This window comes from Penicillium riverlandense (genome assembly GCF_028828495.1).
Source record: "Penicillium riverlandense strain IBT 135883 chromosome Unknown utg000001l_segment0_segment0, whole genome shotgun sequence".
Lineage (NCBI taxonomy): Eukaryota > Fungi > Ascomycota > Eurotiomycetes > Eurotiales > Aspergillaceae > Penicillium > Penicillium riverlandense.
The window spans coordinates 1,900,197-1,925,262 of record NW_026643194.1 but is presented as its reverse complement, the minus strand read 5'-3'; the positions used below and the strand labels follow the sequence as shown (position 1 = coordinate 1,925,262).

General features: G+C 54.0%; 13 protein-coding genes across 13 annotated transcripts; 7 read left to right on the top strand and 6 right to left on the bottom strand.

The window, feature by feature from the left end:
* Positions 1-71: 71 nt before the first annotated feature.
* On the top strand, positions 72-1,248 carry N7474_000788 (triose-phosphate isomerase TPI1; the record flags this gene model as incomplete). Its single annotated transcript, XM_057192203.1, has 6 exons — positions 72-109; positions 201-480; positions 552-626; positions 756-868; positions 952-1,166; positions 1,220-1,248. The coding sequence occupies 6 exons, from the start codon at positions 72-74 to the stop codon at positions 1,246-1,248; spliced, it is 750 nt and encodes a 249-aa protein (XP_057057156.1).
* A 201-nt stretch (positions 1,249-1,449) lies between these two features.
* On the bottom strand, positions 1,450-2,979 carry N7474_000787 (mitochondrial distribution and morphology protein 10; the record flags this gene model as incomplete). The annotated part of the gene is made up of 2 exons (XM_057192202.1): positions 1,450-2,825; positions 2,883-2,979. 2 exons carry the CDS (start codon positions 2,977-2,979, stop codon positions 1,450-1,452), a joined length of 1,473 nt encoding a protein of 490 aa, XP_057057155.1.
* A 206-nt stretch (positions 2,980-3,185) lies between these two features.
* On the top strand, positions 3,186-3,981 carry N7474_000786 (ribosome assembly factor MRT4; the record flags this gene model as incomplete). The annotated part of the gene is made up of 2 exons (XM_057192201.1): positions 3,186-3,379; positions 3,432-3,981. The coding sequence occupies 2 exons, from the start codon at positions 3,186-3,188 to the stop codon at positions 3,979-3,981; spliced, it is 744 nt and encodes a 247-aa protein (XP_057057154.1).
* Positions 3,982-4,665: 684 nt separating this feature from the next.
* N7474_000785 (U1 small nuclear ribonucleoprotein 70 kDa) lies at positions 4,666-6,010 on the bottom strand (the record flags this gene model as incomplete). The annotated part of the gene is made up of 4 exons (XM_057192200.1): positions 4,666-5,333; positions 5,400-5,484; positions 5,546-5,673; positions 5,749-6,010. 4 exons carry the CDS (start codon positions 6,008-6,010, stop codon positions 4,666-4,668), a joined length of 1,143 nt encoding a protein of 380 aa, XP_057057153.1.
* A 203-nt stretch (positions 6,011-6,213) lies between these two features.
* N7474_000784 (mitochondrial 54S ribosomal protein mL43) lies at positions 6,214-6,753 on the top strand (the record flags this gene model as incomplete). The annotated part of the gene is made up of 3 exons (XM_057192199.1): positions 6,214-6,252; positions 6,306-6,388; positions 6,462-6,753. 3 exons carry the CDS (start codon positions 6,214-6,216, stop codon positions 6,751-6,753), a joined length of 414 nt encoding a protein of 137 aa, XP_057057152.1.
* A 428-nt stretch (positions 6,754-7,181) lies between these two features.
* N7474_000783 (putative RING finger domain protein) lies at positions 7,182-8,196 on the bottom strand (the record flags this gene model as incomplete). The annotated part of the gene is made up of 2 exons (XM_057192198.1): positions 7,182-7,328; positions 7,384-8,196. The coding sequence occupies 2 exons, from the start codon at positions 8,194-8,196 to the stop codon at positions 7,182-7,184; spliced, it is 960 nt and encodes a 319-aa protein (XP_057057151.1).
* A 596-nt stretch (positions 8,197-8,792) lies between these two features.
* N7474_000782 (pre-mRNA-processing factor 19 family protein) lies at positions 8,793-10,445 on the bottom strand (the record flags this gene model as incomplete). Its single annotated transcript, XM_057192197.1, has 5 exons — positions 8,793-9,256; positions 9,308-9,771; positions 9,825-10,266; positions 10,323-10,367; positions 10,433-10,445. The coding sequence occupies 5 exons, from the start codon at positions 10,443-10,445 to the stop codon at positions 8,793-8,795; spliced, it is 1,428 nt and encodes a 475-aa protein (XP_057057150.1).
* Positions 10,446-10,753: 308 nt separating this feature from the next.
* On the top strand, positions 10,754-11,265 carry N7474_000781 (DUF4604 domain-containing protein; the record flags this gene model as incomplete). Its single annotated transcript, XM_057192196.1, has 2 exons — positions 10,754-10,778; positions 10,832-11,265. 2 exons carry the CDS (start codon positions 10,754-10,756, stop codon positions 11,263-11,265), a joined length of 459 nt encoding a protein of 152 aa, XP_057057149.1.
* Positions 11,266-11,645: 380 nt separating this feature from the next.
* On the top strand, positions 11,646-15,201 carry N7474_000780 (GTPase RIA1; the record flags this gene model as incomplete). The annotated part of the gene is made up of 6 exons (XM_057192195.1): positions 11,646-11,708; positions 11,768-11,788; positions 11,849-12,789; positions 12,841-14,388; positions 14,445-14,758; positions 14,822-15,201. The coding sequence occupies 6 exons, from the start codon at positions 11,646-11,648 to the stop codon at positions 15,199-15,201; spliced, it is 3,267 nt and encodes a 1,088-aa protein (XP_057057148.1).
* Positions 15,202-15,746: 545 nt separating this feature from the next.
* On the bottom strand, positions 15,747-16,496 carry N7474_000779 (exosome non-catalytic core subunit CSL4; the record flags this gene model as incomplete). Its single annotated transcript, XM_057192194.1, has 1 exon — positions 15,747-16,496. One exon carries the CDS (start codon positions 16,494-16,496, stop codon positions 15,747-15,749), a length of 750 nt encoding a protein of 249 aa, XP_057057147.1.
* Positions 16,497-16,845: 349 nt separating this feature from the next.
* Positions 16,846-18,855, bottom strand: vac8 (protein anchor VAC8; the record flags this gene model as incomplete). Its single annotated transcript, XM_057192193.1, has 6 exons — positions 16,846-17,177; positions 17,235-17,984; positions 18,036-18,281; positions 18,334-18,447; positions 18,503-18,623; positions 18,682-18,855. 6 exons carry the CDS (start codon positions 18,853-18,855, stop codon positions 16,846-16,848), a joined length of 1,737 nt encoding a protein of 578 aa, XP_057057146.1.
* A 692-nt stretch (positions 18,856-19,547) lies between these two features.
* On the top strand, positions 19,548-21,379 carry N7474_000777 (FHA domain protein; the record flags this gene model as incomplete). The annotated part of the gene is made up of 3 exons (XM_057192192.1): positions 19,548-20,584; positions 20,641-20,737; positions 20,789-21,379. The coding sequence occupies 3 exons, from the start codon at positions 19,548-19,550 to the stop codon at positions 21,377-21,379; spliced, it is 1,725 nt and encodes a 574-aa protein (XP_057057145.1).
* Positions 21,380-22,128: 749 nt separating this feature from the next.
* Positions 22,129-24,711, top strand: N7474_000776 (uncharacterized protein; the record flags this gene model as incomplete). The annotated part of the gene is made up of 7 exons (XM_057192191.1): positions 22,129-22,380; positions 22,929-23,007; positions 23,238-23,854; positions 23,905-23,980; positions 24,034-24,268; positions 24,385-24,448; positions 24,517-24,711. 7 exons carry the CDS (start codon positions 22,129-22,131, stop codon positions 24,709-24,711), a joined length of 1,518 nt encoding a protein of 505 aa, XP_057057144.1.
* Positions 24,712-25,066: the final 355 nt, after the last annotated feature.

Below are 25,066 nucleotides of genomic sequence, written 5' to 3'. Positions count from 1 at the left end.
ACTGACCTTCAATTCTCCCAACTTGTTTCATATCTCCTTCCTCCCTTCCATACACTCAATTACCACCCAAAATGCCTCGCCAATTCTTCGTCGGAGGTAACTTCAAGATGTACGGCTGTCCTCGAGTCTCATTACCCCGCGGTCTCAATCTATCCCCGCCGTCATGACTTTGTTCTAACGAATTGCTTAACCTTGTACAGGAACGGTGTTGCGGACAGCATCACCTCCATCGTGAAGAACCTCAATGCCGCGCAGCTCGACTCCTCTACCGAGGTCGTCATCTCGCCTCCCGCGCTGTACCTCACTCTGACGCGCAGCCTGGCCGACCCCAAGATCGGCGTCGCTGCCCAGAACGTCTACGACAAGCCCAACGGTGCTTTCACCGGTGAGATCAGCGTCGAGCAGCTTCGCGATACCAAGATCGACTGGGTTGTCATCGGCCACAGCGAGCGGAGAGTGATCCTGAAGGAGACGGACGAGGTAAATCACATCACATCCCGTACTCATTGGCTACACATTACAGCTCACTAATTCTTTCTGTTTGCTTCTAGTTCATCGCCCGCAAGGTCAAGGCTGCCATTGAGGGCGGTCTCTCGGTCATCTTCTGCATCGGGGAGACCCTGGAGGTACGTCATTCCGAGTCCGGTTCCTTCTCGTTTTCGTGGCCGGGGTGGGTCGGTTTACCGGGACCACCATCGGGTATTGTTTGACCCATTCTGCAACATTCCGCTCACACCCGGTGTTATTGTCGATAGGAGCGCGAGGCCAACAAGACTATCGAAGTCGTTACCCGGCAGCTCAATGCCGCCGCGAAGGAGCTGAGCAAGGAGCAGTGGGCCAAGGTTGTCATTGCCTACGAGCCTGTCTGGTAAGTACCTAGGTCTTGCCTTTGATATATCTACGCAGATACACTGGTTTATTGGTCTGTGAATACACACTAACGCCATGCAGGGCCATTGGCACCGGCAAGGTCGCCACCACCGAGCAGGCCCAGGAGGTCCACGCCGCTATCCGCAAGTGGCTCGGTGATGCCATCTCCGCCCAGGCGGCCGACAGCGTCCGCGTCATCTACGGCGGCTCCGTCAGCGAGAAGAACTGCCGCGAGCTGGCCAAGCAGCCCGATGTCGACGGTTTCCTTGTTGGCGGTGCCAGCTTGAAGCCTGCCTGTGAGTAGAACTCGGAACCCAAGAACGGTCCGGATGCTAACTTTGGTAACCAGTCGTCGACATCATCAACGCCCGTATCTAATTGTTTAGTTCGCTGGATTAGACTGGGGGGATTGGCTCCTAATGTCGGAACCAGTAGAAATTGAAGAAAAGTTTCCCATGTCAATTATGTTGTCATGAAATCTAACTATGTACAATGGTGGAATTATATTAAACATGCGTCCTCTGCGATAGGCTTTGCGATGAATACCAAGGTCCTTCGCTCGTAGAACAAAAGAGTATCTCACGACGAATACAGTACCGACACCCCGACTCCACGCCAATACGACGAGCCCGGCGCGCCGCCTCCACTCTGGCTAGATCCAGCCCCAGATGCAGCGGAGGGAGACATCGAGAACGAACCCGGGCCCAGCCCGACGCCTGCGCTCACAAGCAGTTCCTTGACACGGCCTTCCCAGAGGATGCGCACGTTCCAAGACTGGTCGATCCGGATTTTGACAACCGAGTCACTGGCCTCAGACTCCGCCTCAGTCTCAGTCTCGGGCTTAACGGGGGACGCAGGCTGAGCCGGATCAGCCAGGACTGAAGAGCCCGGAAGGGACGCCGAGAAATCATGCATACGCATCTTACGACGCGCCCACTCGAGGCCGTCATCTGATTCCTTGGCTGCCGATTTGGCTTTCCGCCGCCAGAGCTCGCAGCCCGCGACCATCTCGCTTTCCCAGCTGTAGACGTTGAATCCGAAGCGGGAGCTGAAGGAGATATTGGGCGAGGCGCGGAGAGAGTATGTTGTGGATAGGGAGCCCGTTATCGGGGTGAGTGTTAAGGTTAATGTATAAGGGAAGGTGGAAATGGGCGCCGGAGGCGTAGAAGAGGAAGACGAAGAGGAAGCAGACGGGACCTCGGTTGCTGGTGGTAACGTGGTGAATCTTAGGCCAGTTGACATGCCGACCAACGACGATATAGGGGAGTAGTATGCCTCAGCGCCAGCAGACAGAAGTGCCAATTGAGGCGGAGCGTCGGGACGCGCCAGACGCGGGTCAGGGCCGAAATTCCACAGCCCGCGCCAGCCGAATAGAGCATTATCCGTGCTGAAGAGGTATTCGTTGCTATATTTTCCCGCGTCATGCGAGAGCTGCGCCAGCATTGAGGCCTGCGGCGCGGAATTGGACAGCGGCGGACCCTGGGTGGAACAGACGGCCAGGGAGAGCTGCATGGTGGGAGAAATGCGGCGCAGGAAGAGGGCATTGAGAGTTGTTGGCGGCGGGAGCTGGAGTGAGGCATGGAGCAGCGTCGCTTTTCGCTCTAGGCCATCGTTGTCTACTGCACTGTGCTCGGGCTCTTTGCCGGTTGCCGAGCGCGAGCCGTCCTTCAGCCCGGGAATCTTGATATTGATGCCGTTGAGGAGTGAGTCCCATGCCCATGTATGCGCGGGCGTCGCGGGCGTGTGCACTTGGCGGTAGCCTGGGGAGATCTTACGCAGGGGGATCAGCGCGCTTTGGCTCGGGGTGTCGTTGAAGGGGACGGTGCTGAACAGATAGGAGACGGAGCCGTCGAGCAGGCCGACGGTGCCTAGTGTGTAGCTGGTTGCGAAGTGCGGAGTGGATAGCGAGGACAGGTGGACGCGCAGTCGTTCCGGGGTCGAGAAATCTAGGATTGCTGGGATTCAAGTCAGCCAGGCAGGTTCGGGGGGTTTCAAGTGTTGTGTAGACAGACACTGGGCGGTGGTGGTGAGCGAGGAGTAGGAATTGTCGCGGTTCCAGCGCGTGGCCTCGGCAAAGGCCAGCTGGATATAGTCCATGAAGTCGAGCATCCTCACCAGTACATGGTCCAATGGTGGAGTGTATATACACAGCAGTCGCAGGAGGAGAGAAGGTGATTGCCCATTGAGGCTAACGAGTGGGGCGGGATAAGGCCCGGATTAACTCACCCCCGGTTATCACAAAAAATAATCTTTTCCACTTGACTCGGGCCACAACTAAATACTGCATTTTCACAACACACACCACATCCGCAACCATGCCTCGTTCCAAGCGTGCTCGTGTCGTCCACGAGTCCAAGACCGCCAAGAAGGACCACAAGGAGCAGACCCGCCGGCTGTATGCCAACATCCGAGAATGCGTCGAGGAGTACGACCGCCTGTTTGTCTTTGCCGTGGACAACATGCGCAACACCTATCTGAAGGATGTGCGGACCGAGTTTGCCGATAGCCGGTGAGTCCCCAGTTTCCATATATACGTGAATCCATATACTGATTAGCATCAGTCTCTTCTTCGGCAAGACCAAAGTCATGGCCGTCGCCCTGGGATCCACGCCCGAGAACGAGGCCGCCGAGAACCTGCGCCTGCTGACGCCTCACCTATCTGGCGCCGTGGGTCTCCTGTTCACCTCTCGCGAGCCCGCGTCCGTGATCAGTTTCTTCGAGAATTACCGCCCGCTAGACTATGCCCGCGCCGGCACGGTCGCTACCCGCTCCTTCACCATCCCCAATGGCCTGGTGTACGCTCGCGCAGGCGAAGTCCCCGCCGAAGATGACGAGCCCATCAGCCACACCATTGAGCCGGCGCTGCGTAAACTGGGCGTTCCCACCCGCCTGGTCAAGGGCAAGGTCATGCTCGAGTTGACCGGTGAGCAGGAGGAGGGGTATCGGGTTTGCCGGGAGGGGGAGACGCTGGACTCGCGGCAGACGACCCTGCTGAAGATGTTTGGGGTTGTTTCGTCGGAGTTCAAGGTTGATCTGCGTGCTCAGTGGACACGGAGTACAGGGGAGGTCAAGGTCCTGGAGCAAAAGGGCGGGATGGAGGTTGATGCATAGATGCTGTGCTGAACATGCAAAGAGAGAGAGAGAGAAAAAAAGTGTTTGTGTGGGCATCTTTATGGAGTTTGGTGCCGGCGCTTTTCTTCCATGAATAATTTTCGATCTTGATCAATCGTCTTCTTTTCTTCTGTTGATGAGCCTATGATTATTGGATACGAATTGAATATATAGAGAAAATCCGATATTCAGTCATACATATTACCTAGAATTCAATCCTGTATACCTAACCGAGCAAGGCACTTGGGTTCAGTCATTGCGATGGCCCTTACCTGGTCTTACCTGGACTGTTCCATTCATTTATTCTCCACTGTCCGGGAAGCGATCAACTAAAGTACATACTTACCCCAAAAGAGAAAATGCAGTCCAACAAAAAAGTAAAAAAGAAACACAGAGGAAGAACAGTAATCGGGGAATACAAGCAGAGGGACTCCATGTTGGCCGGGATGGAGGAATTGATAGATGGATACTCAAGCAAGCAAAGAGAAAAGTCCAGAATGGGTTGCATTCGTCAGGCCAAGAGAGATTTTGCGTTGCTTTTTTTCTTCTTTCTTACCCTTTTACCCTTGCAACGAAGAGAGGGACGAAAGGAAAGAGGCCGAGGCAGGGATACCCACCAGCAAGCTGGGGACGAGAGAAACGAAATCCGGAGAGAAATCCATGCGAAAAGGGGCGTGCGCTGACTTAGTATCTTCTTCTGCTGCGCGGGTCATCATGTCCATCATCCTCACGGTACCTCTTGCGTCCATAGTCCTCTCTTCCACCGTACCTGTCGCGGTCCCGGGGGCGATCATCCCGGGGCCGATCCCCACCACCATTGCGGTCTGCCATGCGATCACGGTCCCGGTAACGATCACCCTCGCGGTCCCGATCGTGGTCGCGGCGATCCCGGTCAGAGTAGCCCTCGCGCGGGCGAACAGGCTCGCGATTGCTGCCGGTACCACCGCGGTCGTACCGTCCACCACCGGCATACGAACCGCCGAACCCACCGCTGCGTCCACCACCCGGACCAGAGGGCGCATTAGGCGGTGGCTGTCCACCAAACCCACCGCGTCCTCCACCCTGGTACCCAATTCCTCCCCGGGGTCCAAACCGGTCGCCGCCCCGATAGCCTCCACGGAAACCCCGGCCGCCAAAGCCACCCCGAAATCCACCGCCGAATCCTCCTGGGCCGGAGGGTGCATTGAATCCAGGCCCCATTGGCCGTGCGGGCATTGCCTTGGTGTATCCACGACCGCCAAGTCCACCACCGAAGCGACGCGGCTTCCAGCCCTTGGTGGTTCGACCGCGCTCAACGTCCACCAGAACTCGTCGGTCTCGAATTCGGATCCCATCTGTTTCTTTGTATGCCGCTGAAATGGGGGTTTATGCGTTAGTAACACAAGGGGATGTTATGTTCTTTTTTCAAGATGATATACCTTTCATATCTTTCTCACGCTCGTATACGACGAACGCGTATCCCCGGTGAGGCTTTTTGCTAGACTCATCCTTAACAATGCGAATCTGAAAAAAGGAGCGTTAGCAATTAAAATCGTCTCTATAGAAGGAGTTGAGCGGGCAGTACCCTCTCAATGGGTCCAAATCGACCAAACTCGCGCTCCAAATCGGACTCCTTGACCTCGTAACTGAGCCGCGCAACAAACAGCGTACGGAAGGGATCCCCACGAGCCTGCGGGTCCTTATCAGGGGCATCTGTTCCTCAATTAGCACCTGCTTGAGTCCAGGAATTGGGATGAGCGAGCGAGTGAGCGAGTGAGTGACACGTACAGCTCTGCGCCCCTTCAGTCAATTGCTTCTCCAATCGCTCCTTCCTCTCCGCTTTTTGCTTCCATTTCCGTTGTACCCAGCTATCGGTCGCGTTATACGGCACCTCTTCTGCGAATTTCTTAGCTTCAGGCAGGAACTGGGCTACGCCGGAGATGGTGCTCTTCGGGCAGTCCTCTGGGGCGCGGTCGGTAGGAGGGATGTAGCGAAGGGGTGGCCGTGGCTGGAACAGAGCCAGCAGTGGCGGGGGGAGCTTATCGGTCATGCTGGACTAGCCCGTGTGCGCTGTGTGGAGGGATGAAGTGAGGGTGGGCAGTGACCAGGACAGCGTCAGGTCAGGAGTCTTGCGCGAGCTGGGAGTTTTTAGCGCGGCCAGCCGCTGGAGCCGCGAGGTCACGTGGATCGATCGGAAAATCAAACGGGTAAGGAGCAGACTTGCCGACTGAAGTAACCACGACCACCGCAATCATGACCGTGCAGGGGCTCAGGACTGTCACGTCTGCCCAGGTATGTCACAGACCGACCCATTCTATCTCCCACCGTACTGACATGCCACGCAGAACGGGGCCGGCGCTTTCATCCTCCAATGCAAACGCCTCGATCTGCACTACAACCTCCAAGGCGCCAGTTCCCACGGCCTACGGTGAGACCATTCCCCTCCAATATTCTCTCAGTTTAATTCCATTCGACCCTATTCTAACAAGCCGGCTACCCAGAACCTTTGTCCAAACCCTCCTCCCCAAGTTCGCACGGCAATACCCCCAAATCGAATTCCGGGTCTCGCCGACCCCCAAAAAGCACCCTGTCGTACGCGGTCACTATATCAACGGCCGGGAGAAGCCGATCTGTGTGCGGAACATGCAGCCCAACGAAATCCTGAAGAAGGTGATCCTGCTGAAGGAGGCCAGCGGCGAGAAGAATCGGCGGCAGTCGAAGCCCGTGCGCAGTCTCAACGAGAGCGTGCGTGGTATCTGGTCGCCGTATCATGGTGATTTGCGCGGTGTATGATCTTGGTGGAAGCGGAGGCGTTTATATCTGATGGGTTTTGTGTTATGTGCTGTTTTTGCGCAACGTAGTGGATGGGTGCTGCCACTGCCGCTTGCTGTATTATTTATTGATCATAGCGGATTTGATCTCGGTATTTCTTTTGTTTGACAGATTTCAAGAATCTACACGGCCCATGCCATGATTTCAAAAGACAATCTTGAATCTACAATGTCGCTACTAGACTGGAAGCGTCAATAGAAAGTAGTTCATAGCATTCATGGAATTCATTATTTAACGAAGCAGAAGCTGAAAAAAAAAGGGGAAAAAAAAACCAGATAACGCCCTCAATTCCATGCATAGGGTATCGAGAAAATGGGAGAGAGAATGCAGATGGCGGATCCCACAACACCCTCCATGCAACGCAGTGAACCGTAAACGCACCAGGAAAACTATAGGAAGATGTGGATCATGGCAGTCGGTTGGCTGACAGCCTTGCCGCACCCTGTCACTTGGCACTTGGAGAAGGGCTTGGTCTTCTGTGCCGACTTTTTGGCTTTTGAGAGGGATCGGTTCTCGGCGCATTCACCACAATATACCTGAGTTGCCGGATGTCAGTATATAGAAGAAAGGGGAAAACTGGAAGACACTAACATGTCCGCATTGCCTGGCGATCCAGATGTCCTGTTTTATTCCTTCTCCAACACCTAACTCGTCGAAACAGTTGGGGCAGATGGCCACATCGTCCTCTGCAAGTGTCCGTGTGAACCCAGCAGGCGGGGGACTCGGAGCTTTGTATGTATTTCGTGAAGATCGAGGTTCCGGGCGTATTGGAGGGCCCATCGGGAAGGATTCTCTCTCGTAGTTGAGGTTGAGAAAAGAAATCAAACTGTCGGGATGATCGCCGAGGAGGAAGGAGTCCGCGAATGAAGGCAAGCCGTTTCCAAAAGAGGCCCCTCTTCGCAATTCTCGAGTGTCGGCCCGCTCGCGAGGACGGGGGATAATCCTAGAGTGAGGACGAGTTGCCCTCATTCGTTGAAAATAGCTCTCGAAGTGATGATGTGGTGATCGATGGGCCGGCGGTCGTCGAACGGCTCCGACGAACTGCACCTCTGGACTGCTCGAGGGAACATCTGCTGGGATATCTGGTTCCTCCTCTAACAAGTCGACGACCTCGGTCGTGTCGGTCATGATGTCTCGCCCAAAGCGTGGCAGCCTCGAGCTGCCTGGAGTCCCGGTTCCCGATGACTGATTCTGTGTTCGTTGTGGGGGGGTCTCAGGCTCATTTGTCAAGTCAATCACATCTTCCTCCTGTGGCGTGGCAGCACGGGCTGGCCGGCGAAAGTCCAATCCGTCACCAGGATATCGTAGGGGTGGCAATCGGTCCATCGCTGAGTTTGGTCGAGGTGGATGGAAGTGGTGATGCCAGGAGGAAGACTGGCCATTCTCGAGAGACTCCTCTGACATTTGCTGATGAGTACGCTGTATAAGCCAGTTGACCGTCAGTTCTTTGTTTCGTTGGAAGAGTGCAAATCATCAAGCCTGGGCCCCGCCTTTGAGAGCGGCCAACCTGGCGCTTACCTTTGTGGACCTGGCGCCCATGAACTGGACGCCTGGGTCGTCGTTCATATCAGGGATCAGTATTGCTGAGGTGGTTGCGGAAGGGCCAGCACATTGGAGAAGCTGGTGAGGCCAAAAAGTCAGAGCGATGGTCGATGAGCCGGTCATGGTCGAGCAGTGATTGCCGAGGCGGTCACCTTCTGCCAGTGGCGGATTGGGCGGTGAGACAGAAGAAGTAAAAGTGATCTAAGGTACTAGGTAGCGTTGGGAAGGAGAATTGGAGCAAGACCATGGTAGAAAATGAGGTGGAGGGTGGCAGAGAAATAAATGGACGGAGGGAAGCAGAAGGAAAAAAGGAAGAGAGGAAGATATCACGATCAAACAAAGCAGCTATGGCACCCATTAATTGCAATCTTCCTTATTTTTCTTGCATTAAAACTGAACCGACTCGAGTGAAACACCAGATGACCAGATCTAGAATTACAGGGGAACTTGTGAATCAATCATTGTGCCCCCAGCACCGTGACTGCACCCGCCTCATTCAACGCCACAATACTCTGCGCACTGGCTCCCCAGGCCACCGAGACGGCTGGCACGGCGCTGCGCAAGGGCTCTGACCACTGCTTGTTCTTCTTGGAGAACTGCTGGACAGTCAGGCCACTGGGGCCGCCCGTCAGGAGGAACTGGCCAGTGTAGTCCCAGAAGATCGAGTTGATCTGGCTGCCCGTATCCAACACCTTGGTTTCCTTGGAGCTGCGAAGATCCCAGATGGAGACCGTTGTGGATCCATCAGCCACAGCAGCCAGGAATGTGCCGTTCTCAGAGAAGAAGAGACATTTCACAGGGCCCGACATGTCATACTCTGCAGCCGATGCGCCGGTCTTGACGTCGAAGATCTTGACTTGGCCGTTCGCACTACCAGCAGCCAGCAGATGACCATCTGGATGGAAGCTGACAGATAGTAGGGCTATTCAGGATGTTAGCGAAATGGTATAAAAAGCCGGCAGGTATCACTTACCAGTGTCGGTGAAAATCTGAGTGACCACCGAGTTGGTGGCCAAGTCGTAAAGGACGTAGCTCTTGTCGACGCCAACCGAGGCAACAATATCCCCAGTCGCATGCAGAGCAACTGCCGTCACCTCGCCAGCGTGAGAGGCAAAGCTCGCAACTTCCTTTCCATTCTCAAAGACCTTAACAGAACCAGTAGATGAACCAACAACAGCCTTGTTGCCAGCCCATGTCGCGTCAGTGACCGGGCCGTCTGCTTTCAATGTCTGCACCACGCTCTTTTGAGCGAGGGAGTAAACGCCAACCACACCATCAACACCCCCAACGAGGGCCAATTCGCCAATAGAGTTAACGGCGAGTGCCCGGCTGCCGGGGTAAAGCGGTTCAGAGGCTTCAACGGGCTTGTACGCCGAGATGGCCTCGCTGGTAGCCCAGTCTTGGGGAACGGTGCGCTTGCGGCGAGTTTTGGAGAGTCTGTGAAGTGTGTTAGCCACGAGATCACTACAAAAGAAATCAATTGCACATACTGCGCCTGTGTGTTCTCAATCCGCTCCATCACGGCCTGCGGCAAGCCGGCTGAGTCGACCTGCATGGCTTCGCCACTAGCCGCAGGCCGACCAGCACCAACCGACACCTTCGAAAGGGCGTCGCGAGCCTCATCTCTTTCCTGTGTGAGGCGCGCAATCACCCGCACCGCGGCATCGTGCTGGTAGAGTGCAGAGCTGAGTTCGCGCCGGGTCTGGGCCAGGTTTTGCTGCAGGGTATATGTCTCCAGTGCTAAGGCATCCCATTCTTCCTGGAATACGCTGAGGAGCGAGGGGATGGATGTGAGGGTGGGTGGCCGGGGTCGCACGACACGCTGCGACTTGACCTCGATCAGCTCGTCGGCGCTGAGCTCCTCGCCGTTCACGGGGTCTTTGCCATGTTCGGCTATGTACGCCTCAATGAGACGTTTGTCAAAAACGCTACCTATATGGGTGTTAGATCAGGACACTCGAGGACGCGAGACTTCTGGAAGGACGTACCGCTCTTGGGAGAGACGACGGGCGCCTGAGGGGCCTCTCCGGAGACTGCGAGGGGTTAGAAAAAGATCAAGAGCATCAATCTAAGCAGCACGACGAGTAATCCAACTTACTTGCACAAAGCATGGTGAATTGGGGGAGTGGGATGGGGGAGAAGGTGATGGGGAGGAAAGAGATGCGACTGCCGCTCCTTGACTTTTCGAGGTGCCCGATGCGGTTTAGCGCTGGAAGCAGTCGCTCATTCGTCTCTCTCGCTTTCTCTCTCTCTTTCTCTGTCTTTTGTATTCGATTTGAACCCACGGCTAGAGCCATTCTTTGCCTTGTCTTCGTGACGGCATATTTGCAATTGTGAAGGATTTAATTTAGCGCGACTGCCCAGCATGAGTTTCACCTGAGGCCCTACACTACGGAGCCTCCAGTCCGGCCTTACGACCATGCCCAACCCCAAACTCGCCTACGGTACACCGCTTAACCCCTACTACCCGGAGACACTGCTAACTTTCGTCTTTTAGAGGCAAACGAGCCTGCGTTCCTCCAAAAGCTGCGCGGCCAGCATGGGAATTCCACCGGTCGCCTGGAGCGGCCAGCGCAACGCCCGCAAAGACTAAAGAAGGACGACGACGACGATGACGAGCCAACCTATGTGGACGAAGAGAGCAACGAGGTGATCTCCAAGGAGGAATACAAGGCCATGGTGCAGGAGACCAACCCGGACGATGATCCTTCGGCCAAAGATGGTGAAAAGGAAGCCAAGGAAGCTCGCCTGGCAGAGTCCGCGCCCAAACAACAGAGCAATCTCACCGAGATCGGGACACAGAAGAAGCGGAAACAGGCCAAGGTGGTGGGCGACGACAAGGCCGAGCCTGAAGAGACGCACCCCAAAGCCGCGGTGTCGCGCAAGCCAAAGAAGGCGAAGAAGATCAAGCTCTCCTTTGATGAGGAATGATCATGGGGAGCTGTTTGCCATTCTTGGCCATGTCAGTCTGCTTTGGGCCTTGAGTCGTTAGTTAGCCATATCAGTAGTTGACTCAACATGATCCATCTGGAGTCAGAACATCCCACGCTGAGGTGTAAAGCGTCATGGTCGAATGTTAGCCTCGATGAACGCGATCAGTGAAATCTCAATAATCCATAATATATGCCCGAGCTCGTTGGAATGAATTTTCGCATGTTAGCCCATTTCTAGTAATCGCGGTGTCTTGTAGTTCAGGCATCGAGCGCATCCCACTTCTCCCGCCTTTTTTTCTGCGGAGCCACTTTTTGACCGTTGCGACTTTCCTCAACACGCTCCTTTCACCCAACGTCGCGGGTCCCGGACTAGTCAAGATGCCTGTCGTTAATGTCGACGAGCTCGTCCGGCTGCAACGCAAGCCCGAGGACATACGAAATGTGCGATTCCCATCCCATCCCATGATGTCACACGAGCCAACCGCTAACCCGCGCTCTAGATCTGCATTCTGGCCCACGTCGTAAGTCTGGCGCTTTTGCTCTCCCCCCAGAGAATCTCCCTGTTAATCACCGACATCTAGGATCATGGCAAGACGTCGTTGACAGACAGTCTCATCGCCACCAATGGCATTATCTCTCCCAAGCTGGCGGGCAAGATCCGCTACTTGGACTCCCGCCCAGATGAGCAGCTCCGTGGTATCACCATGGAATCCTCAGCTATCTCCTTGTTCTTCTCCATGTTGCGTCGCCCGAGTCCGGACGCGCAGCCCGTGCCCAAGGAGTATCTGATCAACCTGATCGACTCGCCGGGCCACATCGACTTCAGCAGTGAGGTGTCGACCGCATCGCGGCTGTGTGATGGGGCTGTGGTGCTCGTTGACGCGGTCGAGGGGGTTTGCAGCCAGACTGTGACTGTGCTGCGACAGACCTGGGTGGAGCAACTGAAGCCGATCCTAGTCATTAACAAGATGGACCGACTGGTAACCGAACTAATGATGAGTCCCAGCGAGGCGTACGCGCACCTGAGCCGACTGCTGGAGCAGGTCAATGCCGTGATTGGCAGCTTCTACCAGGGTGAGCGCATGGAGGAGGATCTGCAATGGCGACAGCGCATGGAAGATCGCGTCAACTCCTCTGCCCGGGACAAGGACCGGCCCAAGAAACAAGTCGTGGATGACGAGTCCACGCAGAGTATTAGCGAGGTGACGGACTTTGAAGAGCGTGACGATGAAGATCTCTACTTTGCGCCTGAGAAGAACAACGTCATCTTCTGCAGCGCGGTGGATGGCTGGGCATTTACTATCCGCCAATTCGCCGCCATCTACGAAAAGAAGTTAGGCATTAAGCGGACCATCCTGGAAAAAGTTCTCTGGGGAGATTACTACTTGGATCCCAAGACGAAACGCGTGTTGGGCCAGAAGCACCTGAAAGGACGGGCACTGAAGCCCATGTTCGTGCAGTTGGTACTAGACAGTGTCTGGGCTGCATACGAAGCGACTACTGGTGGAGGCAAGAATAAAGGGTAAGATATTTGGAGCAGTTTATCATTGTGGGAATCTCTAATGCTTGCCAGGGATCCGGTACTTTTGGAGAAGATCACCAAGTCCTTGAATATCAACATCCCCCCATATATCTTGCGCTCGCGAGATCCAAGAAACATCATGACGACCTTATTCTCTGCATGGCTGCCTCTCTCAACCGCGGTCTTGGTGTCCGTCATCGAATATCTTCCGAGTCCGCCAGCGGCACAAGCAGCCCGACTGCCTGACATGATTGAAAGCTCCCCGGGAGCCAAGTTCGTGGCAGAGGATGTCAAGCAAGCCATGGTGAATTTCAAGACCGAGAAAAGTCAGCCGATTGTAGCATACGTCAGCAAGATGGTCGCTATTCCAGAGAGCGAGCTCATGTCGCATAAGAAAAGGAGCGGTACCACCATGACCGCAGATGAAGCCAGGGAGCTTGCTCGTCGCAAGCGGGAAGAAATCGCAAAGATGCAAGCAGAGACTAGTTCCGGACAGGCGGATGACTTCTCGCGCTTGACATCCGCTTTCGAGAATACATCCCTCATCACCGAGACGGAAGAGACGGAAGAGGTGGGAGAAAAGGAGGATCCTGAGCATCTCATTGGATTTGCACGACTGTATTCCGGCACGCTCTCCGTAGGAGACTCGATATACGTGCTGCCACCAAAATTCTCGCCTGCCAACCCTCACGCCAGCCCCGAACCGAAGAAGGTCACCGTCACCGATCTCTACCTGCTCATGGGCCGAAGTCTCGAGCCCCTGCAGTCCGTTCCCGCCGGTGTGGTCTTTGGTATAGGAGGTCTTGCTGGGTATGTACTCAAGACTGGTACTCTTTGCAGTCAACTTGAAGGCAGCATCAACCTGGCTGGTGTTTCTCTAGGCACTCCACCAATTGTGCGAGTGGCCTTGGAACCAGTCAACCCGGCCGATCTAGGTAAGATGGTGACCGGCCTCCGCCTTCTTGAGCAAAGCGATCCCTGCGCGCAGTACGAGGTGCTTCCCAGCGGTGAGCATGTCATTCTAACCGCTGGCGAGCTGCACCTGGAGCGATGCGTCAAGGATCTCCGCGAGCGGTTTGCTCGTTGCGACATCCAGACCGGTGAAGCCATCGTCCCCTACCGGGAAACAATTGTCCATGCGCCCGAGATGGCTGCCCCGAAGAATCCGGAGTTAGGTCGCGGTGGAGTCCTGCAGGTCTCGGCCTCGAAACAGTTGACAGTTCGGCTGCGCGTGGTACCACTGCCTGAGGCAGTGACAGAGTTTCTCTCCAAGCATGTGGGAACCATCAAGAAGCTGCAGTCTGAGAAACGGACAGCCACAGAGGCGAAGCCTGATGCTGAGCTTCCAGCTGATGGAGGACTAGAGAGCGGTGCTCAAGTCGAGACAACCGTGGCAGATGCTACCGGCGAAGTGCGCGAAGCCACCATCCTCTCCTTGGAAGAATTCCGGGCAGAACTGGACAAAGTATTTCGCGATGAAGTCAAGGATGATAGCGAACTATGGCGGGATGTCGTCGACAGAATTACGGCATTTGGTCCGCGCAGAGTCGGTCCCAATATCCTAGTTGATGGAACTGCTGTGAACACGTGTGACAAATTGTAAGTCTGATCGACCTCGCTTTGTCATTGTCTGCCACTAATATTTAATCTCACAGTCTGCATGACGACCCTAAGCAGTCCGCTGGCGACATTGACAACAAGCAGGCCCTGCTTGTGCGGGATTTCTGTGACAAGATCGCATATGCTTTCCAGCTAGCAACAGGACAAGGCCCTCTTTGCCAGGAACCGATCCAAGGCATCGCCGTATTCCTGGAAGAACTGGCCGTGCAATCCAATGGCGACGAGTTGGATAAGGGCCGATTGACAGGTGACGCGATCAAGCTGGTCCGCGAGGGCATCTCCCAGGGATTCCTGGACTGGAGTCCGCGGGTAATGCTGGCGATGTACAGCTGCGAGATCCAAGCAACGAGTACGTCCTCTCTCCCTCAAACAGAGCAAGACAATAAATACTAACCCATCATCAACCCCAAAGCCGAAGTCCTCGGCCGCGTCTACGGCGTTATCACGCGGCGCCGCGGCCGCATCCAGTCAGAGGTAATGAAAGAAGGCACCCCCTTCTTCACGATCCTCGCCCTCCTCCCGGTAGCGGAGTCATTCGGGTTCGCAGAGGAAATCCGCAAACGCACGTCCGGTGCCGCGCAACCGCAGCTCATCTTCGCGGGCTTTGAGGCTCTCGACGAGGATCCGTTCTGGGTTCCTGCTACGGAGGAGGAGCTGGAGGATCTGGGCGAGTTGGCGGATCGGGAGAATGTGGCGAAGAGGTATATGGATGCTGTGCGTGAGCGGAAGGGGCTTGTTGTCAAGGGTAGGAAGTTGATTGATGCTGAGAAGCAGAAGACGTTGAAGAAATAGGTAGAAGCGCTCTTGTGTTTACGCATTGGATCTGGAATTGGTTATTACTTAGAGTATAGGCGCATGAATTCGAAAAGTATGCATCTTTTTACTTTCCAGTTCCGGTGAAGGAAGGATCTAGTCTACTTGCAACCGAATTGATATTGGTCCGAAGTCTTTCCTTTCATTTAATTCATGATTCTAAGGGTATCACGTCTAGAGTCATTGGGATATACTCTTCTTCCCCACTGCACCCTGGGCGCGGCTTGATCTTCGCATCCGGATGAAAGATCCACCCTCGGAGTGCTGTGGATATTGTGCTTGTCGAAGGGAGAAAAGTCCTTTCAGGCTCGACTGGGATTCTGTGATGGTCCGAGACCAATCCTCTGCGCGCCAGGTCATGGGCAAACCATGGATAAGGTTGTCTCCATAGTGAAGGGCATGGTCATCCCCCTTCTTACCCAGCTGCCTTTCCAGACATGGTCCACTGTCATCGATACCTCTTTGCTGGTAGATAATAGAACGGGGACCGATAAGTCGGGGAGAAAAGCGGCATCATCCTCCCCTCAAAAAGGCCTCGCGACCTTCCTCTGCTCCCCCACCCCAGTAACAGGATCCCGCATCTCCTTCCAACTAACGGGAAACATCATATTCCCGCTCTCGCTCCTAGCCATAACAACGCCGAGATCATTGCGCGCGGTAGTGAGATAATAAAAGCTTTGATCGCCCAGTGAAATCACGGACCCGCGCACAATATCGCCCACGCGGAACATCTCATCCAGCACAACCCGGTCTTTCTCCACGGCGCGCACGTCTTCTTTCCGGATGAGCGCTTGGAAGCGCAGTTCGTCTGTGTTGCTGTGGTTCTCTGGGTTGGCGGCTGTTGTGAGGATGGAGGCGATGTTGTCGTTGTCTGATGAAGAAGAGGGAGAGATGGGGTTTTGGGCAGCGGTGGATTCGTCGAGGACGACTAAGATGGACACGGCGACTTGGCGCTTTTGTACTCTTGTTACGCGGGCGAGAACGATCGAGTCCACGGCGGGGAGGGTGTTGTATCTTGGTTTTGATTTTGGAAGTGTGGATACCGCTCCTGTGGGAGCATCAGGTCTCGTTTGAGGTGTGCTCGTTGAGACTCGCGATACTCGGATCGTGGACTTGAGCTGGTTCTTGGGTTGTGCGGGATCGACGACAACGGGACCGGCGATTGAGGCGTAGATCATGGATTGCTGGATGTGCGTTCCCGGGCCTGCACTGTAGGCAGATGCGGAGCCCAGGCACTGGCCGGGAATAGCCAGAGAGGGAATAGTGGCAGCCATTGTGCTCGTGAGTGTGAGGTTGAACGAGCTGCGAGTCTATTTTTCGGTGGAAAGCTCGCCGGCCCGGAAGTAGGTTTCTCCGGGTAGCCCTACAGGACTACGCGGATCAGCGCAAGTGGTATCGAGATTAACTATAGAGACCCTTATCTAGCATGAATACAGGGCGAATGCGTAGGAACAAAAGACAACGGCTCCGGCCCAGAAATATCATGGACAAAGGAGGGGGAGAGAGAAAACAAAAAAACACATACAAGTCCCGAACACTCCAAAAGCTCGCTGACTGGGGGGAATAAACCGGATTCGATGGATTCATTATTCATCCAGCACCCGATAAGTAAGGAAAGGAAAATTAGGCTTCGACTAGGGTCTGTTTGGGTCCCGCCCCGAGGAACTCCAGGCACCGACGGGCGAGCGCTACGACTTCAGCTTCGCCGTCATCTCCATCCTCCTCGTCAGATTCAATGTTCTTATCGGAGATCGACTTGACCATTTGTACGACATCTTCCGACCTGGAGATGTATCCAATCAGTTTCTTGTCCTCCGACTCGAGCAGTTGCAGGAGTGTCCAGATGGCAATGTGCTGGAAGGTTGGGTCTCCGCTGGCAAGGAAGCGTTGAAGGTATCCGTGAATGCCTCCGTTGGGGTCTGCCCAGTCACGCACGAAGATGGAGTAATCACCCACTAATTATACTCGTTAGAATAGAAAGGCAAAGGATTATGGAAAGGAGAACAACATACCTTTCGACGACAGGTTGCCCAAAGCCGCTGCACTGTTACCTTGCACCTCGATACTCTCAGAGTTGGTCAGCGGGATCAAGACATCAAACACCCCGAGGTTCAAGAGATGCGATTTGAGCTCGTCACTAAGCGCCAGCACGGCAATCGCGGCGGTCATTTCAGATTGGACGGTGAGGGGAACCCGCAGAACCAGATCCTTACACTTCTGAACTGCACCGGCCTGCAGGACGAGTTCTTTGTTGCGATCGGAACTGGCCGCGAGATTGCGGAGAGTGGAAATGGCATGGCACTGAATCTCTTCATTGTCTGTTGTGCCCAGCAGGTCCACCAGAGGCTTCAGGAAGCCCGCTTCGATGATCGGAGATTCGTTCAACGGGTGAATAGAAATATTTCGAATACAGGCAACTGCGGAGAGGATAAGAGGCAGATAGGACGATTGCAGAAGGCGCAGGAGAGGGGAGAGGCCTTTCGCTCGAACGATCTCGAGCTGATATTTCTCGTCGGAGGCGAGATTGCGCAGGGCGAGCGCCGCTTGACACTGCACCTTGGGAGTAGAGGAGTCCATGAGGTGGACCAGGGACTGTACCAAACGCGACTCGGTTTGAGCCAGGCGTTTGCGGTTGGTCGAGTCGACGGCGATATTGCTGAGCGCGGTCGTGCAATAGTACTGTACATCGACGTCGGGGGATGACAGCAGTTGGACAAGCACGGGAATCGCGCCTGCGTTGACCAGTTGCTGGCGGTTATCATCTGCTCGCCTTGTTAGAGTAGAATCCCACACAAAATGTCTGGATTGCATACCGGAATGCGTCATGTTGAGCAGTGCGCCTGTTGCATTACGCTGCACACGCATATCCTTTGACTTGGCCAGGCGGATCAACGGACCCAAAGCTCCCGATCGAGCGATCTTGGCTTTATTTTCCTCATGTGTCGCCAAGTTGGTAATGCACCCGACCGCATTGCACTGTACCTCGACGTTGGGCGACATCATCTGGCGGATCAGGGGAGCCAGCCCCCCAAGGGCGACGATCAAGACCTTGTTCTCCGCTGTTGTCCGTTAGCGACTAGCTCGCTAGCTACGGGAGAGGATGGCACTCACCATTCACCGCGAGGTTGCCAAGTGCTGCACTGGCAGCTCGTTGAACCTCGATATCTGAGCTCTGGAGGAGAAAAAGAATGGGTTCCAGTGTATCACGGTCGACCTCCCGTACATCTGTCCAGCGACCGTTAGAAATTGCAGCAGCTCCATCGCACCCACTCCAACATACCTCGCTCGGTGATTTCAGCGAATGTCAAGCTCGCGCTCCGTTGCAGATCGACATTCTCGGAATAAACGAGGGTGCTCAGAGCTCGAAGAGGCTCGCCCGAGAAAAAATCGGTCTCGGCACGCTACAAGAAGCTTGGTGAGTCCAGTGACGTATGATCGGGAAGGAAATCTGCCACGTACATTCTCCAGATAGCCCAGCAGGTCTGATACTGCTTCCCGCTCGTTGTCGGCCAAGGTGGTTTCATAGATGCCATCTCGTGAGCGAGCTCCGATGGGTCCGAGACAGGCCGTGATGTGACACCAGCGGTCGACGGTGGACAGGCACGACAGACACGCGTTTGCGATTCCACTCATGGCTCTTGACTAGTGGGCCTCTGGCCCTGCCAATATGAACGGCAAAGCTGAAAGAAGAGACGAGGAGTCGTTCGAGACCAGGGTTGGTGGGGGTTGGTGTAGTTGTGTGGTAGTGTGGTCGTCGGGGAGTGGAGTTGGGGGGAGAGTAACAGGTTGAGGAGGCTGGGAGAGGGTGGGAAGCCAAAGACGGGAGTGATGTTGAGCAGGGGAACACAGAACGGGCGCGTGATGGGGGATAAGCTTTGGATGGAGGAAGAGGGTAAACAAAGGCGAAGACGTCAAGAGAGCGTGTGGGCGAGCAAGAGCGACAGAGGAAGGAGAGAAGGAGAGGGGGCAAGCTTGCTTATCACGGCCGAAGACTCAACGATCATCGCAGGCATCACAAGAGGAGATCACACGTACGAGTATATTCCCGTCATAGTCTCTTTCGTGGGAACTAAAATATACTAGCTAGACTACTCACGATGATCCTAACAAGGAGACTGCTATTAACCAACTAACCAACTATGCCCTCACATAATCATAGGTCAAGGTCAGCCACTCTCATTGTTCCGCTCGGCCTTTCTCCCCCGCTGTCCTGCTCTTTGCCTCTCTCCACTTCCGGCGATACATATCCCCCCATCTCATCGGTTTGCCTCACATACCTTAATCCTAGGTGCTGGGCCTGACAACGACGGTCGGTCTGACTCTGCATGCCTGCTGCCAACGCGTCCATGTCGGCCTCCACTGCCACCACTGCCGCCTCTACCATTTCCTCTGACGCACCTCGTCCAGGGCGTCTGCGCCGCCTGAGCCAGCTGCGCGCTTATACCCAGAATCACCTGTCCTCGTCCACCCGGGGCTCCCATCGCAACAGTATCAGCAGTCGCGTATCCTGGCGGTCCCCAACGTCCAACACCGGCCCGGACTCCACGTCGTTGCACGGGGAGACCGCTGCGGGCCCATGCCCCGACAGTGACCACCCAGCCCTGTCCCGCTACACATCGGCTCCCACCTCCAGCTCCCGAGTCCTCGACCACGCCGGCCAAGCCTCCTCAACCGATTCGGCACAATCCACGTCTTCCATTGACCCTGCGACGCAACCACCGCATGTCATGGCGCGGCTGAGGAGTGCTTCTGCTGTGCAAAGTCGGCCACCACCACCACGCACCGGCGACCGGACGGCCAATCCGGAGCCATCCAGCTCATCGCCCGAGCCCTCCACGACGCAGGGCGAATCGGTGGAGCCGACCGATGCCGGGATGGCCGAGGTGACCTCGCCGAAACCGAAGCAGAAAGCCACCATCCGATTTTTCCCTTACCAAGACTCTCTGCAAAACTCGAGGCCCTCGCTACCGTTTGTCCCCATTACACGCACACTACCCTCTGAGAGCTGTGTGATCAAGGTCGGTCGGTACTCCGAGCGAGATGGCGTCCCCATCCCCAACCCAGGCGAGCCCTCTGATGCGCCCGTGGGCTTCAAATCCAAGGTCGTCAGTCGGAAACACTGTGAGTTTATGTATGTCAATGATCAGTGGCACATCAAGGATGTTGGAAGCTCGTCGGGGACCTTTTTGAACCATATGCGTCTGAGCCAGCCGAATATGGTGTCGCGACTCTACACCATCAAGGACGGGGATATTGTACAGCTGGGAATCGACTTCCGCGGAGGGGAGGAGATGATCTTCCGATGTGTGCGGATCCGGATTGAGTGCAATCGGTCGTGGCAACAGCAGCCCAACGAGTTCAAGTATGTATAGATCGACTGTGAATCTGGCGCGTGGCTAACAGTCTGCGTTTTTTCAGCAAAAACACCGAAAGTCTGATCAAGAACCTTGGCAAAGGTGATACTGCGGACTACTCCGGTTGCCGCGAGTGTTCCATCTGCCTCGGATCTGTCCTGGTGCGTTGTTTTCCTTTACCATCCCCTGTGCCGATACTAACTGTGTTGAAGCGACCCTACCAGTGCCTGTTCATGGCTGCCTGTGCCCACGTCTGGCATTATAAATGTATCAGTCGTCTGCTACATTCGCCTGATTATCCCATGTTCCAGTGTCCCAATTGCCGTGCGTTTACGGATCTGAGCGCAGAGGTCGACGACTCCAATGACCAAGATAGAGAAGACGAAAGGGAAGAAGGATCAGCAGCTGTAGACCGATGCCAACCTCGATCTGAGACCCAGTCGCCCGCAGGCTTGCCAAACTCGACCGGTGAGCAAGGCATCAATTCCGATGGAGCAGAACTACCCACCGATGGGGAGAATCTCCCTATCTTGGAAGAAGGCGAAACACCGGTGACCGAAGTACCTGACAACCAGAGCTCGAGTTCTCCAGCTCCCGATTCGAGCAATGACGACCTCGCCCGCAGCGCGACCATCAATATCCCCGGCTGGCAGCCAACCCAGCCGCTCAGCGTCCCTCCTGGGCGGCCCTCACAGCTTCGGTCCGAGACCCCCATCCGCTCCGAAACATCTGACGACAACCCAATGACACCGCGAAACGATTCAGGACCGCTCGCGTTTGATGGACGAGCCGGGATGTCATGACATGGATTTTCTATTCTTCTCTCGCTCCAAAATATCGTTTCGCATCTGCTCGTTTTCTACGCCTCCATCATTTCATCTCATGTCTGCATGAACTACCCATCGTCTGCATCTTCCAATAGCGCTGATTTGCCATTTTTCATCCGATTGTATTTTCTCCATGGCGACGTGGCGCTCCCTTCTTGTCTGTCTCTCTCTCTCTGTTGTTCCCCCCTTATTCGGGCATTTCCATATACCCATTTTCGCCCTCCGGGCCGTGTGATTACTTGTGCAGCTGATCTTCTATCTGTCAAATATTTTTATATCTTCTGGTGACCCTTTCATCTATGGCCCACCAGATAGGAAAGAGAATATCAGAGCCAGCAAGCGCATAGACTCGATTGTTATTCCCCAAATGTCCATATCTAGATATCACGTGACTGATATTAGGGCTTACCTTCTCCCTTACAGAATCCGTCCTTCCTTCCTGGTATAACAATGGGGTAACTGATCGAGTGGCTAATCACACACGGGTCCCGACATCTGCGCAAGAAGGGAGTCCCGTTCGAATCAAGGATTCGGGTGGTCACTTGGGACCATTGAAGAAATAGACCTGTCACACGAGGACCTGTGATATCCCTGTTGCGGTTCTTTGTGCCCGGCCCACGCGTAGCCACCCAACCAACACCTTAAAAGCCGCTTCTATCCGCTGAGGTGTTCTCAGCAATCTCAACACGTCAGAACCAATCGAGATTCCAACAGCAAAGCAGACCATGGCGATTAAAGATTCAACTGAATATCTTGGAAGTGCTTCTTGGATCGGAGCAGACGAGTACGAGCCAGGCGGTGAATTCCATGAGCGGGCCACGACATTCCTTGAGACAGTCAAGTGGGAGGTGCTGGCGTCGATTTCTTCGCGCCTTCGTAATGGCGTCCCCTGCGAGTTTAGCGAGACGTATTCTATCGGACACTTCAACATGGTCCGCCGCATTGCATTTGCTGACGGGGTTAGCTGGGTAGCAAGGGTAAGGCTACCAGAGATATTTGGTGACCGCGAGGCTCTCGATGTGGCCAGCTCTTTCAAGGTGGAAATATCTACATGCCTATAATCATAAAGAGCTCCAGTTAACTATATTGTTTCTCAGCACGTCACAACCATGCCTCTACGGTGGCTAATACATCCAATATTGGCTAAATGGTTCCGTTCTTGAGCATTTTTTAATTTATTCCGTCTCACTGAACCCTTCCATGTCTCGCGGCTCACGTAGCTTGGTCATCGCCTCGCAACACCTTGTCAAAAAAGCATTGTCTTTTCGAATGAATCCATCAGATTTACAGCCCTTCCAGCTACCTCTTTGCATTCATCAGTGACATCTTGTTCCTTGATGACTTGTCCAAAGCGGTATTTCCAAAATTGCCATCTCTCCACAGCAAAGTTGGCTTGTCCCTGATAAAGAGCACCAGGCATCCACGACTGCGAGTTGGGTGATGTCGGATTATGTCGAAGGGCTGATTGGCTGATGTGTGTAAACAAGCTTTGTCCATTCCATAAGATCCACTGGGCGGCTCCTAGCAGGAACGCGCTGCGGACCATCTTTCCTTCACTCGCCAAGTCTTCCTCAAGAGCATCACGCATCGCCCAAATGGCATACGTAGGATTCGTGGGGAGTATACGATGCTCGAAGAGGTGAGCTAGGAAAGAATTGTAGTTCACATATTCGCTTGAATTCTCATGATCTGGTCCTAGAAAATTCTGTCAGGTTATCAAAAGGACCATAGCTGGCCTTTTTCCTTGCTATTCAAAGTGCAGCTCAAAACTTCTCTAGCATGTTCCATCTCATGAAAACCCTCTCTTCACTCGAAGCAATCTAATTCTCGTTAGTGTTTGTTGCCGCCCGCTTTTTTGTTGGATTCGGAAACATCATAGCCTCCAATGCCGCGCCTCTACTTCTCACTGAGATTTGCCATCCGCAACATCGAGGGCGAGTCACAACAGTGTATAATCAACTCTGGGATATCGGATCCATTGTCGCAACATGGATAACCTTCGGCACTTTTAATATCAAGAACAACTGGTCTTGGAGAATCCCGTCTATTTTCCAAGCATTGCCAACTTTGCTGCTGTTTATCTTCATCTGGGTTGTCCCGGAGTCCCCGCGTTGGCTTCTCTCGAAGGAGAGAGACGAGGACGCGCTAGCTGTATTGGCTAAATATCACGCTAATGGAAACGAAACAGATAGAGACGTACAATTTGAATTCCACGAGATTCGGGAGACGCTGAGACTTGAGTTCGAGGCCAAGAAAGTCAGTGGATACTTGGACTTCTTCCAAACAAAGGGCAATAGATATCGCCTTTTTCTAGTCCTCGCACTAGGTCTTTTTTCTCAGTGGAGTGGCAATGGCCTGACTAGTTATTACTTCGCCCTGGTTATGGATAGCATTGGTGTCACTGACGCGGCCACTCAATTCAAGATCAATGGCTGCAAAACCATCCTTTCGGTAAGTCGCGGAAAACGAGTTTCATGAAGGCATTTATTAATATCACACAGTTGATTGTCGGCCTTATTGGAGCAGCTATTGTAGACCAAGTTGGCCGCCGACCTCTCTTTCTCACAGCAACATTGGGTGAGCTGCTCTCAAGTCTTATTTTGGAGCTATACTAAGAAGACGAATGATAGGGATGTTTGTTTGTTTTGTCCTCTGGACTGCCTGTTCAGCGCTTTACGACCTTCACCATAATCTAGCAGCTGGCAAGACTGTGATCTTTTTCATATTTCTCCACGGAGTATTCTATAATATCGCCTGGTCAGGTCTACTAGTCGGATATACCGTCGAGATTATTCCATACAAGCTCCGTGCAAAAGGACTCATGCTTATGAACTTCTTCGTCCAGGCAGGATTGGTTTTCAACCAGTAAGCCTCTCCTGCTTCTCATCTTACCTACTTAACCTATGTTATGATCTCGTCGTGCCATCCTTTTCATTGCCGCAGTCTATTGGCATGAGACTGAGCTGATACGAATTGCATAGATATATCAATCCTATTGGCCTGAGTCAACTGCAGCCTCGGTGGCGCTTCTACTCAATATACTGCGTGAGCTTACTCTACTCCCCCCTACTTGGTATTCATGGAATGTGCATTTCCATACTCACATTATGCAGGGCTGGCTTTGTTTCGAAGTCATTTTCGTCTTCTTTTTCTTTATTGAAACTCGCGGGCCTACCCTTGAAGAGATTGCGAAGATCTTTGACGGGCAGGATGCTCAAGTGGCAAATGTGGACATGAATATTCTTGAGGATAAGCAAACAGTGGTCGAAATGGAAACCAGGGATTCAGATGCAGAACAGCGAGTTTAGCTGAATATACTTAGCTCAGAATATCTAGCGCAGACCTATCCTCGCGAGCCCTTGCAGATACAACTCAAACGCGAGTACAGCTGATAGGCATATGATAAAGCTCATATCTCCGGATGCATGTAATAACACTGGGTTTAACCTGGAGCTATGATTTAAATACATCTGGGGAAATGCTGCTCAAACTGCAAGTTTCCTCGGTTCTTCCCCGGATCGTTAGCCCGGGTAAATAGGGCGTGGGGTGGGGAGCGGCTGATCGGCGTTTGTGGAAAGCTGCCCAGCGAAGGTTCTCCACATACCCAAGCTGAATTCTAGGCCCGGGTAAATATGAAAGGGAGTTGAGTGCGGAGTTGAACGG